Below are 12,647 nucleotides of genomic sequence, written 5' to 3' on the forward strand. Positions count from 1 at the left end.
GGGGCTGGATCATGGGACAGCGCCTTCCTCTGGAGACCCCAGCTCAGGACCAACACCAACACATCCACCGTAGAGGTGAGTTTCTAGCTTACTCACTCACATACACATGCTCTATAATCAGCCTCACAACTACACACAAGGACCTTTATAAATACACTCAAGCACTTTCACTCACTTATAATACGATCCTTGTGTTCAGTTTTTCTCTTTTTTTTCTCCAACATCTTAGCTGCGAAGGAGAGAAGGCAGAGGAGAGGCGGGGCAGGAGATTGTGTAATCAACAATGTTGCACACTTTATTTCTCTCTCTCTTTACCACAGGAAATGCTAAAAATCACTGGGATCATGTGGATGAATATCAGCTGCTTGTGTGCGTGCACCCACATTACTGAGTGCAGGATACCCTTCTGACGTGCTGTGTGCAAAACAAAAAGATTAGCCACACAAACACATGCCTCACTGTTTGCGGCAGTAAACTGTGAGATATTGAAACATTTTTCTGAGGGATTACTGGAAATAGGATTGTCTGTCAATGTGTAGGGCGCTTATGTGCTTTTTTGGAGCCATTGCATCCCCCTTCCCTTAGTATTGTTGTGGTCTGTTATCCCACGGAGGTTAAGCCTATGAGGTTGGGTAGTATTATTATTTTATAGAGATGAAGTATGGCAACCAGCGAGTAATCAGCCTAGTGTGCCAATAACAAGTTACAGGCACACTAGGCAAAAAATCAACCAGCCCATTTGGCATTTGAAATGCCACATGGCCAGTCCGACCCGGTGTGTAGGCACAAGTACACAAAACCAGGTTTAGAAATGGCTATCTTTTCAACCAACAACTTTAGGTATTGGAATTACCTCTCTGGTACCACCCACTAGTGACTAGTCAAAGCTTATCGAGGCTCCATTTCAAAACATAGAAGGTGACTAGTTTAGGGATGAGGAGGGAGAGGGTGGGCTTTCCTTGCGGAAGCAGACTCTTATGTAAGTGATCAGGCTACTTGAGGCAGCGGGCCTGCTGCTGAGGCACTTAAAACAACACGATCTGCTCTCCACCACATGCTCACCTGACTGCTCCTGCAAGTCAAGGGGCTGAGGCTAAACCTGGATCATAATTAACTACTGTTTTTTTTACACAAGATATGTTATATGACGATGTTTCCATACTCAACGTTACAGCTTAGCTTATACAAAATAATGCCATAGATTTTTCAACTAACCTGTTCTTGGCAATACTTTTCTCTTTTCGGGTAAAAGGTTATCTTATAAATGTTCGTGTCCAGTTGCTGAGCACACCCCCATTCTCATTGACAGGGCTGTAGTGGAGCAGGTTGAGAGCTTCAAGTTCCTTGGCATCCACCTCACCAACAAACTAACATGGTCCAAGCACACCAAGACAGTCGTGAAGAGGGCACGACAAAACCTTATCCCCCCCAGGAGACTGAAAAGATTTGGCATGCCGTCCTCAGATCCTCAAAAGGTTTTACAGCTGCTCCATCGAGAGCATCCTGACGGGTTGCATCACTGCCTGGTATGGCAACTGCTCGGCCTCCGACCGCAAGGCACTACAGAGGGTAGTGCCAGTACATCACCGGGGCCAAGCTTCGTGCCATCCAGGACCTCTATACCAGGTGGTGTCAGAGGAAGACCTTAAAAATTCAGACTTCAGCCACCCTAGTCATAGAATGTTCTCTCTGCTACCGCACGGCAAGCGGTACCGGAGTGCCAAGTCTAGGTCCAAGGGGCTTCTAAACAGCTTCTACCCCCAAGCCCTAAGACTCCTGAACATCTAATCAAATGGCCATCCAGACTATTTGCATTGCCCCCCCACCCCTCTTCTACGCTGCTGCTACTCTGTTATTATCTATGCTTAGTCACTTTAATAACTCTACCAACATGTACATATTACCTCGACACCGGTGTCCCCCGCACATTGACTCCGTACCGGTACCCCCTGTATATAGCCCTGCTATTGTATATACTCTTTAATTATTTGTTATTCTTATCTCTTATTTTGGGGGGGTATTTTCTTAAAACTGCATTGTTATTTAAGTGCTTGTAAGTAAGCATTTCACTAAGGTCTACACCGGTTGTATTCGGCGCATGTGACAAATAACATTTGGTTTGATTCTACAAAAAAAATATATTGAAACCATGTTTTGTATCGAGCGAGAGATGACTCATGCATGTGTGTAGATCTTAGTTTTGGTCGCACTGTGTAACTTGCTGTCATCTACTACTAGAAACGACTAGTTCCTGCAAAGATGCTGGGAAATGCTAGATGTGTGTCGGTGAAGAACCTCCCAGCGCGGTACAAAACATGGATTTAATAGCTTTCTGATTATTTGTTTTTGTTTTGTAGAACCACCTGCAACTGGACATTCACATTTATAAGAATTTCCCCTAATGACCACTACTTGGTGTGAGGTAGTGATGTGTAGTCAGAATTTTTTTTTTTTTAACTCTTTTTAGTGACTCGATAGTTATTATTAGTTTTTGTGAGTGACTCGTTCATTTTTTTTCCGTTCTTTTGAACTGAACAAAATTGGTCAAGATTTGTTCTTTTGACTAAATGAGTAGAAAAGTCCACAACTCCGACTAGTTAACTTCCCATCACTAGTCTGAGGTGTGGCTATTAGCATTGCTTTGAGATCATCCCAGTCTGGCAGTTTACACTAGATAGTAAAGTCGAAATTGGCTATTTTGGTCAGGATGTGTTGCACCTGTCGCCTCGTTAGTCAGTCATTAGTTTCAGGTAATATTTAAGAGCTACAGAGCCAATGCTTCAGTGGGCATCTCTTATGTGAAACAAACAATATCTTGTCTCACCTGTTTGGTTTGTGCCATGTTTATTTGCACTCCCTTACCTAAGTTGGTGTGAGTTTTCTTTTCCTTTAGTTTGTCTGCTATCAGGCAAATCTAGTGGGCGTCCATAGTGGGTGTTTAACTTAAGACCCTACTCGAGTTTGTTTGGCCAGCACCCAGTCAGTAGGCACCCCCATGGATGCCTTTCAGAACCCATTTTAAAACTCCACCTGTTTCGTTCTGGTTGTCAGAGGCTCATTTTGTTAGTTCCCTATTTCTGTTGAGCGATTAGATTTTTTTCTTATTTGGGAATGTAACATAACTGGTGACGACCAAGTCTGACCCTGTTTCCTTATTGGCAAGCTCTAGATGGACTGGCTTCCTGATTGGACAGAACCGTCTAGCCTGGTATCCTGGCTGTCACTGCATAATTCACTTTGAACTTGCCATCCAGACCTCTAAGTCCTTTGTTTTTACATAAAAATATGACAGCGTAATCCACTGTCTCATCAGCCCAGCCAGGCAATTTATAAACTTGATCTCGACTATAAAAAGCATCTAGACGTTATCTCACATTTCTTTTAGACTAACATTTAGTTTTCAACCTCTGAGATTTGTATAAACCTTGCTCTCTGTCTCTACGACATTTGCAACATTGTTTCAATATTCAAATTTGATCTTCAGCTGTCCCATAGTAATGAACGTGTCAGAAATCGGAACGAGACAGCCAGGCATGCAGGCAGCGTTTCTCAGCCAGTTGAAATCATGAATCCGCTTGAATAGTTTTTATGGATAACTACAAAGAAGTGTCAATTGAATTTTTTTTAAACAAAATGAAGTGCAGCTAGTTTGCATTCTTTCCAGCTTCAGTTTGAAGTGATTGTGTTAGCTGTGTTATTGGCTAGCTCTTATGAACAACAGTGTCCTGACAAGTGAGCACATTTTCTATGCCAGGCGAAATTGTGCCTCATTAGCTCAATTTTACGAATGCGTCCAAATAAATGTCACTAGATAACAGCTTAAACAAATTTAAATGCAGCTATTTTGCTGTTCTTCTGGCTGCGCTGTAAGTTAGCCGTAGTTGCCTAGCTAGCAAGCAAGGGATAAGAACGTTGCCAGCCAGTATGGCAATGGAACATTTAGACTGAACGACTGGGTCATGTCTCCAGCAACCGAACCGATGAAATGAACGACCAGCCAGCTTGGGTAGCAACCCTAGATTTGTGTCGGGACTATATCTTGTGGAAGGATGAAATAGTATGAATACATTCATCAAAATAACGTTTTTAATGAAAATATGTCAATCATTATTTGAATATGTTGGTAACCCATTGTATAAAAGTGATAATGCCCTCGAAGCCGGTGTTTGAAGGATATATTGGCACAATTTGCTAACACCCGTGCCAATATATCCTCCAAACACCGCCTTCTCGGGCATTATCACTTAATATTATGTCCTGTGTGCTTATAGCCTACAATACAGGCTATCAGTTGAAACAGGCTCTCTGTTTCCATGTCCAGTACAGTAAGATGTGTGAGGGTGGAGGTTGTCTTTGTTCTGTCACAGTTAGGATCAGGGTGGAGTGCCGTTTCCTCCCTGTGTTTCCCAGACCTCACCCCCCCCTCCCCTTCCTCTGTCCGAGTCACACAGCTGCAGACGGCCTACAAACACCGGACCTCCACTCACTCTTCAGGCACCCTTTTGGGTATAGGAAGGATCCATTTGGTCACCTTTCCAATCTCCGGGATAAGATCAACTGTATTTCTTGCTACCAGCTGAATGGAGTGAATGTTCTGCAGCTGTGTGTTTCTGGTAGTATCAGTCAGTCAACCCGCTGTGGATCTGGAGTGTGTCGGCCCAGCATAGCCAGCACTTATCCTGCTTGAGTGGATTTTAGCTGACCTGCCTGCTTGCCGTGCTCTCCTTGTCAGAGGCAGACCGCTCTGCCAGAGCCTGCTGTGCCTGAGTGTAGGATAACCAGGGGGGAGTGTGTTACAGACAACTGTATTTAGCAACTCGTTCTTTGGACATCATGACCTGAATCCACTGGTTTTTGTAACTTCCTGAGGAGCTGGATGTATATGGTTTGGAGCTGGCCTCTGAACTTTTTTGTTTTGTCCGCATGTGGTTTAGCAGCCTGCTGTGGGTCTCTGCACTGTCACAGCCGCCCCCAACCCCTCCCTACCTAGGGTGTTGGGATCGACTTGGGACAAGAGTTTGAGTTTTTGAACACAACCTTCTGCTTCCTCATGGCATGTTGCCTCAAGTCCCACCACCATGGAAGCTGGACCCTGAGTTCTCACCCAGGTAGACTAGCTCTGTAATATAACCTCCATGACCCTGTTTTGGAGTCCATTTCCACCTTTTGACATGTTTCCTATACCTCCACTAATGGTCTTTTGAATATTGTATAATATTATTACCTCTGCCTATCAGCAGCTGGCAAATATAGTGTTTTTTTTAAGCGTGCGTTGTTGTGTGAACCGAATTGCTGTAGTAGTGTTATTGCCAGGACATCCTGTTTTTGTAGGACTGGTTGGTTGTTTTGCCCCAGCCCTTCTACACAGTAAATATTATGTCTGCTCAATTAAAACCTCAACCTTAGAGGAACCTGGCTCACAGAGATGTTCTGTGAGAGGCCTTGTGAAGCTCAGCACCTTGTCAGTCACCTGAGCTGTTACCATGGCAGCTGGATGTCTGTGCGTGTCTCGGAAAGAGACGCACTCAGGCCAAAGAGCGAGTCCTACCTCCAAATAATTTTTAAAGATATATTTGTTACTGAAAAATGTGTTTGTGTGCTTCCACATAGCCTGTTGGTGTTGAAAGGCTGATAACAATATTCTCCCAGTAGGGAGGAATGTGAGACTCTTGACTGTGGGAAGCTATGGACGGAGGCCAGTGCAAGAGGGACTCTCCCTTCCCATAACTGTTGGTTACTTGGTTGTGAATGTGTGGAGGAGTACATGAGCTTTCACCATCACCCTGCCAAAGCATGCACAGTCCCAGAGCTCTGAGCTAAAGATAATAACCTTCCTAATGAGCCTGGCCCTCCCATGTTCTTTACTCATGGTGCATATCGGTGTTAGTCTAGCATAGCTAGGCTAATGTTATTCTGCGCTTTACTCTGAGTGCATATGGCTGTCAGTCTAGCTCAGTTAGGCTATAGGCTAATGCTCTAATACTACACTTTACTCAGAGTGCATGGGCCAGGCTAAACAGCAGCTGGTGCACAAGGTTTTGCTTGCCTGAGCTAGTGCTCAGCTAGGCTACTGTGAAAATGTCTAGGCTCTGGTTACCTCTGCTCTCTGTGCTGTTATGTTGTAGATGCCCAGTTATGGTTGTCATATTTCAACAATGTTTCTTGACTCTCCATTCTTCTCTCTGACTCCATTGCTCCAGTTGATGAAGTTGACCACCTGCACAACACGACGGAGGGAGATGGGGACAGCACCCCTCTCCCATGCAAGGGCAAGGGCAAGTTCTCTACCCTTGGCAAGATCTTCAAACCATGGAAGTGGAGGAAGAAGAAAAGCAGCGAGAAGTTTACGGAAACTTCAGAAGGTTTGTGTTCCGGCTTCATTGTGTTTGTTTGTTGAATGTTTGTGCATTCAATCTTTATCAAACGCCTTTCAGTGTGTTTTCCTGTCTCCTGGTGATATGTACATGCCATGGCCTTTTCCAGTGTGTCCAGTCTGCTTAAACAAGACAATTGTTATAGTGGTTAGAATAATATCCTTTTTAGTTGAAGATCTGTAAACTTACATCTTTGACTTCTGGAACGTGAAATGACACACTAAAATTTGAAATATTATCTTCGGTTTTATATGCTATCTGGAAGAAATCGCGTTAATGCACTGGCTTAAATTCTGTGTGTTGACGGCAGTTCTGGAGAGAAAGATGTCGATGAGGCGACCGAGGCAGGAGCTTATAGAACAGGGAGTGCTGAAGGAGCTCTCAGAGAATGGTAAGAGTGCTGCCACTGGTGATGTCACTCACTCACCTGATCCCCACATGACTCAATCAGCTAGTTCCAGTTGGCTTCCTACCCCTTCCTCTTGCCCCTAACATTTTCAATGTTTCTATATCTGTAACGTGTAAGCAACATGGTGCACGCTCCACCACTACCCTGCATATACCTATCCAGACCCTTCAGATCTGCAAACATTTAAGGGTTAGGGCAGCCAAGGGGGAGGGAGCAAATTGGAAATGGCTTTATCTTTATCAGACACAAGTCCAGGGCTATCACACCTACACAGACAGCATAGTCGATGAGTAACAGCTTCAAATTCAGCACACTCAATGGCAGTTGAAGAAAGGCAAATTCATTCTCATGTTCCTTTTCAACAGTATAACTATATATTTTGGGAAGAAATGTAAATGGTGTTTTTCTTGAGCTGGGGAAAGTGGAACGAATTGCGCCCTGCAGCGAAATAGCTTTTAAAGTCAGTGTGTTCTATGCTCTTACTCACTCTGCCGGCGTCAGTGTTGCAGAGGCCCGTTTATTAAACATATTTCACTCCATGGCCAGAGCTCTGATCCAAAGGGGTTGGCAGTTAGGACACCTTTCTCAAACCTCTCATTCTGAAGGGGGCTGTGAAATCATGTCCAGATGCACAGAGGGAACCAATCCAAAAGTCCATGTGCCCTAATTCAACAAGCCAATTAAGTTTGACCATTTATACTCAAATATGCAGAACATTTTGAGTAGGGATAATGGCTTTTTTAGATTTCTGACTAACCCCTCCCTCACACTTGGTTAGTGACTCAAAGTAGTGTTAGTTTATAGATCTTCTCATGTGTGAGTGACTGTATGGAATGTCTCACTGCATGTATCCATTTTTGTGACAGAAGGGGACGATCCTCACAGCCCCAAACAGTCCTACGTGAAGAATGGCCACACCCTTCCCGTGGGTGGTGGTGGTGGAGGGGGCAGAGGGCAGGAGAACCAGACAAGACCCCCCTCAGACCTTGGGATGAACCCCTCAGACTTTAAGATGAACCCAGCCTGGCTGCCCCAGATAGAGGACCGCAGGGTCCGATTCCCCCCGGACGTAGACCGCCATGGGGACCAGGGTGGCCCCGGAGGCTCTGGACAGCAGGAGGAGGGCCGGCGAGGAGGTGGAGGAGGACGGTCCCAGGGGGAGGGGGAATGGAAGTCTAACATGGCCTGGCAGGGGATGGGACAGGAGGAGGGTAGACGCGGGGGCAGACTCCACCCTTCTGACGGAGACAAGCGGCCGGGCCTGCAGAAGGCGCCATCAGAGGACGGTAGGAGGAGTCGCCCTGCTGAGACAGCATGGAAACCCACCCTCCCCCGGCACGCGTCCACAGAGGAGGGAAGGGCCCGTAGAGGTGAGCTATTAACACTAACACATTCTTTTACTTTTAGATATGTTGATTGTTGTGACTTGTTAGATATTACTGCACTTTTGGAGCTAGGAACACAAGCATTTCGCTACACACGCAATAACATCTGCTAAATATGTGTATGCGACCAATCAAATTTGATTTGACACACACACGGCCTTATTCTGTGGAGTAGGGTGAAGCTGTCCCTAGACACTGATCTAAGGTTTGTGTTTTTCCCCCTAATGGAAGATTTGAACAGGATCAGCTGATCATAGATCTTTGCATAAGGGCAACTTCTACCAGGAGCCTGGTTTTCTGACTGCCCTCCCTCCAGTCAGTCTTCCTCCTCTTCAGTCCTCTGGTTTGGCCCCAGATATAGACAGGAGTCTCGGAGCCTCTTTGCTCCCCTGAGTCCTGCTCCAGCTATGCGTCTTATTCGGGAACAGAAGGGAATAGAGGGAATAGCTCATCTTCTCCTCCTTTTGTAATTAATGCGGCACTATCGTTTTAACCATTCCTGTCCTTAAAAGCTAATGCCTGTCAGCTCAACCGTAACCCTGCTGAAGAGCTAAAGCTAATTGATACCATTCCAGCTGTTACACACTGAGCTAAATGGCCTTTAGTGTCTGCTGTTTCTTTTAGATCTTATACTCTCCCTGATTTATATCTTAATCTTCTCACTTTCTTTCTCTCCCTCTCCTTTTCTCTCTCCCTCAGTTTTCTCTGACCTACAGTGCCTTCAGAAACTATTCACACACTTGACTTTTTCCACGTTTGTTGTTATAGCCAGAATTTTTAGTTGATTACATTTCGATTTTGTGTCACTGATCTACGCACAATACCCCATAATGTCAAAGTGGAATTATGTTTTTAGAAATGTTTACAAATTAATGAAAAATGAAAAGCTGAAAAGTCTTGCGTCAATAAATGTTCAACCCTTTTGTAGGCAAGCCTAAATAAGTCACTACAAAGATACAGGCACCCTTCCTAACTCAGTTGCCAGAGAGGAAGGAAACTGTTAGAGTTTAGATTTTAATGGCTGTGATAGGAGATAACTGAGGATGGCTCAACAACATAGTAGTTACTCCACAATACTAACATAAATGACAGAATGCAAAGAAAGCCTGTACAGGAAACCTGTAATCCAACACACCACGGAGTGGTATAATTCCATTCTTCATATTTTCAAGTATGATGGCTGCATCATGTTATGGGTATGCTTGTCATCGGCAAAGATTTGAGGGTTTTTTTAGGATGAAAAGAAATGGAATAGAGCTAAGCACAGGCAAAGTCCTAAACCTAGAGGTTTAGTCTGCTTTCCAACAGAAACTGGGAGACACATTCACCTTTCAACAGGACAATTACCTAAAACACAAGGCCAAAATATACACTGGGCTTGCTTACTAAGACGACCTTGAATGTGCCTGAGTGGCCTAGTTTCAGTTTTGACTTAAATTGGCTCTGTGGCAAAACTTGGAAATTGCTGTCTAGCAATGATCAACTTGACAGAGCTTGAATAATTGTTTAAAGAATAATGGGCAAATATTGTACCATCCAGGTGTGCCAGAGACTCAGAGCTGTAATTGCTGCCAAAGGTGATTCTAACATGTATTGACTCAAAAGGTTGAATACTTACCTAATGAAGATACAGTGAGGGGAAAAAAGTATTTGATCCCCTGCTGATTTTGTATGTTTGCCCACTGACAAAGAAATGATCAGTCTATAATTTTAATGGTAGGTTTATTTGAACAGTGAGAGACAGAATAACAACAAAAAAATCCATGTCAAAAATGTTATAAATTGATTTGCATTTTAATGAGGGAAATAAGTATTTGACCCCCTCTCAATCAGAAAGATTTCTGGCTCCCAGGTGTCTTTTATACAGGTAACGAGCTGAGATTAGGAGCACACTCTTAAAGGGAATGCTCCTAATCTCAGCTTGTTACCTGTATAAAAGACACCTGTCCACAGAAGCAATCAATCAATCAGATTCCAAACTCTCCACTATGGCCTAGACCAAAGAGCTCAGAGACAAGATTGTAGACCTACACAAGGCTGTAATGGGCTACAAGACCATCGCCAAGCAGCTTGGTGACAACAGTTGGTGCGATTATTCGCAAATGGAAGAAACACAAAAGATCTCCCTCGGCCTGGGGCTCCATGCAAGATCTCACCTCGTTGAGTTGCAATGATCATGAGAACGGTGAAGAATCAGCCCAGAACGACATGGGAGGATCTTGTCAATGATCTCAAGGTAGCTGGGACCATAGTCACCAAGAAAACAATTGGTAACACACTACGCCGTGAAGGACTGAAATCCTGCAGCGCCCGCAAGGTCCCCCTGCTCAAGAAAGCACATATATATGCCCGTCTGAAGTTTGCCAATGAACATCTGAATGATTCAGAGGACAACTGTGTGAAAGTGTTGTGGTCAGATGAGACCAAAATGGAGCTCTTTGGCATCAACTCAACTCGCTGTGTTTGGAGGAGGAGGAATGCTGCCTATGACCCCAAGAACACCATCCCCACCGTCAAACATGGAGGTGGAAACATTATGCTAAGGGAGTATTTTTCTGCTAAGGGGACAGGACAACTTCACCGCATCAAAGGGATGATGGACGGGGCCATGTACCATCAAATCTTGGGTGAGAACCTCCTTCCCTCAGCCAGGGCATTGAAAATGGGTCGTGGATGGGTATTCCAGCATGACAATGACCCAAAACACACGGCCAAGGCAACAAAGGAGTGGCTCAAGAAGAAGCACATTAAGGTCCTGGAGTGGCCTAGCCAGTCTCCAGACCTTAATCCCATAGAAAATCTGTGGAGGGAGCTGAAGATTCGAGTTGCCAAATGTCAGCCTTGAAACCTTAATGACTTGGAGAAGATCTGCAAAGAGGAGTGGGACAAAATCCCTCCTGAGATATGTGCAAACCTGGTGGTCAACTACAAGAAACGTCTGACATCTGTGATTGCCAACAAGGGTTTTGCCACCAAGTACTAAGTCATGTTTTGCAGAGGGGTCAAATACTTATTTCCCTCATTAAAATGCAAATCAATTTATAACATTTTTGACGTGCGTTTTTCAGGATTTTTTTTGTTATTCTGTCTCTCACTGTTCAAATAAACCTACCATTACAATTATGGACTGATCATTTCTTTGTCAGTGGGCAAACGTACAAAATCAGCAGGGGATCAAATACTTTTTTTCCCTCACTGTATATTATGGTTTTATTTTCCATTAAAAAAAAAAGTTTGAATTTTTCTTCCACTTTGACATTAGAGCATTTTGTGTAGATCATTGACAAAAAAGGACACATTTTAATCCCACTTTGTAACACAACAAAATTTGAAAAAAGTGAACGAGTGTGAATACTTTCTGAAGGCACTATTTCCTATTTTCGCTGACATCAGCTTGTGATTTGAGGAATGGCGTGGGATAAGAAGCAGGGTGGAGGGCTAGGGAATGGGGGTTTAGGACTGTAATTACAGCACTGTTTATCTACACAGCTGATCCCCTGATAATGACAATCCCATTGATACACACACACACAACACACACACACACACACACACACACACACACACACACACACACACACACACACACTAGAGTGGCTGAGTGAATGGCACAAATTGGCTCAGTGCTTCAACCCAAGACTGCAACATTTATGTTTTTTAGGGGTGAGATAGTATATTTTCCATTTTTGAAAGAGCCAAACACGTCCAAAAAGGCTAGCAGTGTGTAGCGAGTTGTTGTGTGTACGGTCTTTGACACGAATGCGCTCGTGTTTCTCATGATGATGATTAGTTACTAAATGTATAGTGCTCTTTGTGTATGTTATGTAACATGTGTTTTGTGTGCTGTGTGTTTTGCAGAATCAGAGAGCCATTTTGTTCCTGACCCAGATTTGCTGCGGGACACTCTCCGAGAGTCTCTGCCCCCCAAACAGTCCATTATGCCCCCCAAGTGGCTGATGAGCTCCACCCCCGAACCCGGCAGCGAAGGGTCACCCTCATCCCACACCCCATCCAACCACCCTGCAACAACGTACTCTTCCTCCTCTTCTTCCTCTGCAGTTGCAATGCCTGCCCGAACTGTCTCCTCTGCAGGCGCCAACCCCCAATCTTCAGCAGTAGTGTCCTTCGCTCCATCCTCCACCCCCCAGGCGACCAAGCAGCCTCCCCTCCCACTGCCCAAGCCCGTCAACAGGGGCGTTAATACTGCCATGTTGGGTGAGTAGTAGTGGTGGTTGTAGTAGTAGGGACCGCAGCTGCTTGTTTAATCATGGGATGGCAGAATTAGCTGATGAGATGCCAGAGGAGACCAGGTGCAGCTTGCATCAATACACACACACACACACACATTCACTCAGTGGAGCTTCCTCGTGTAACATGTAGTCACGTGCATACATGTCTGTAGAAGACTCACGTTACATGTATAGGCGTTACTACAAGGGACATGTGCACGTGGCGCGCATTCTATCTCTCTCACACACA

The 12,647-nt window shown here is 44.7% G+C and overlaps 1 protein-coding gene across 1 annotated transcript in view; it reads left to right on the plus strand.

The window, feature by feature from the left end:
• phactr4b (phosphatase and actin regulator 4b) overlaps nt 1-12,647 on the plus strand; it is a 28,887-nt gene that overhangs the window by 1,089 nt on the left and 15,151 nt on the right. Inside the window, 5 exon segments of the mRNA XM_014169671.2 lie at nt 1-75; nt 6,201-6,362; nt 6,685-6,765; nt 7,650-8,153; nt 12,027-12,383. The exon segment at nt 1-75 is cut by the window's left edge and continues 1,089 nt beyond it. Coding sequence (XP_014025146.2) covers nt 12-75; nt 6,201-6,362; nt 6,685-6,765; nt 7,650-8,153; nt 12,027-12,383 — 1,168 coding nt within the window. The 5' untranslated portion in view covers nt 1-11.

Source organism: Salmo salar, chromosome ssa02 (genome assembly GCF_905237065.1).
Source record: "Salmo salar chromosome ssa02, Ssal_v3.1, whole genome shotgun sequence".
Classification (NCBI taxonomy): Eukaryota; Metazoa; Chordata; class Actinopteri; order Salmoniformes; family Salmonidae; genus Salmo; species Salmo salar.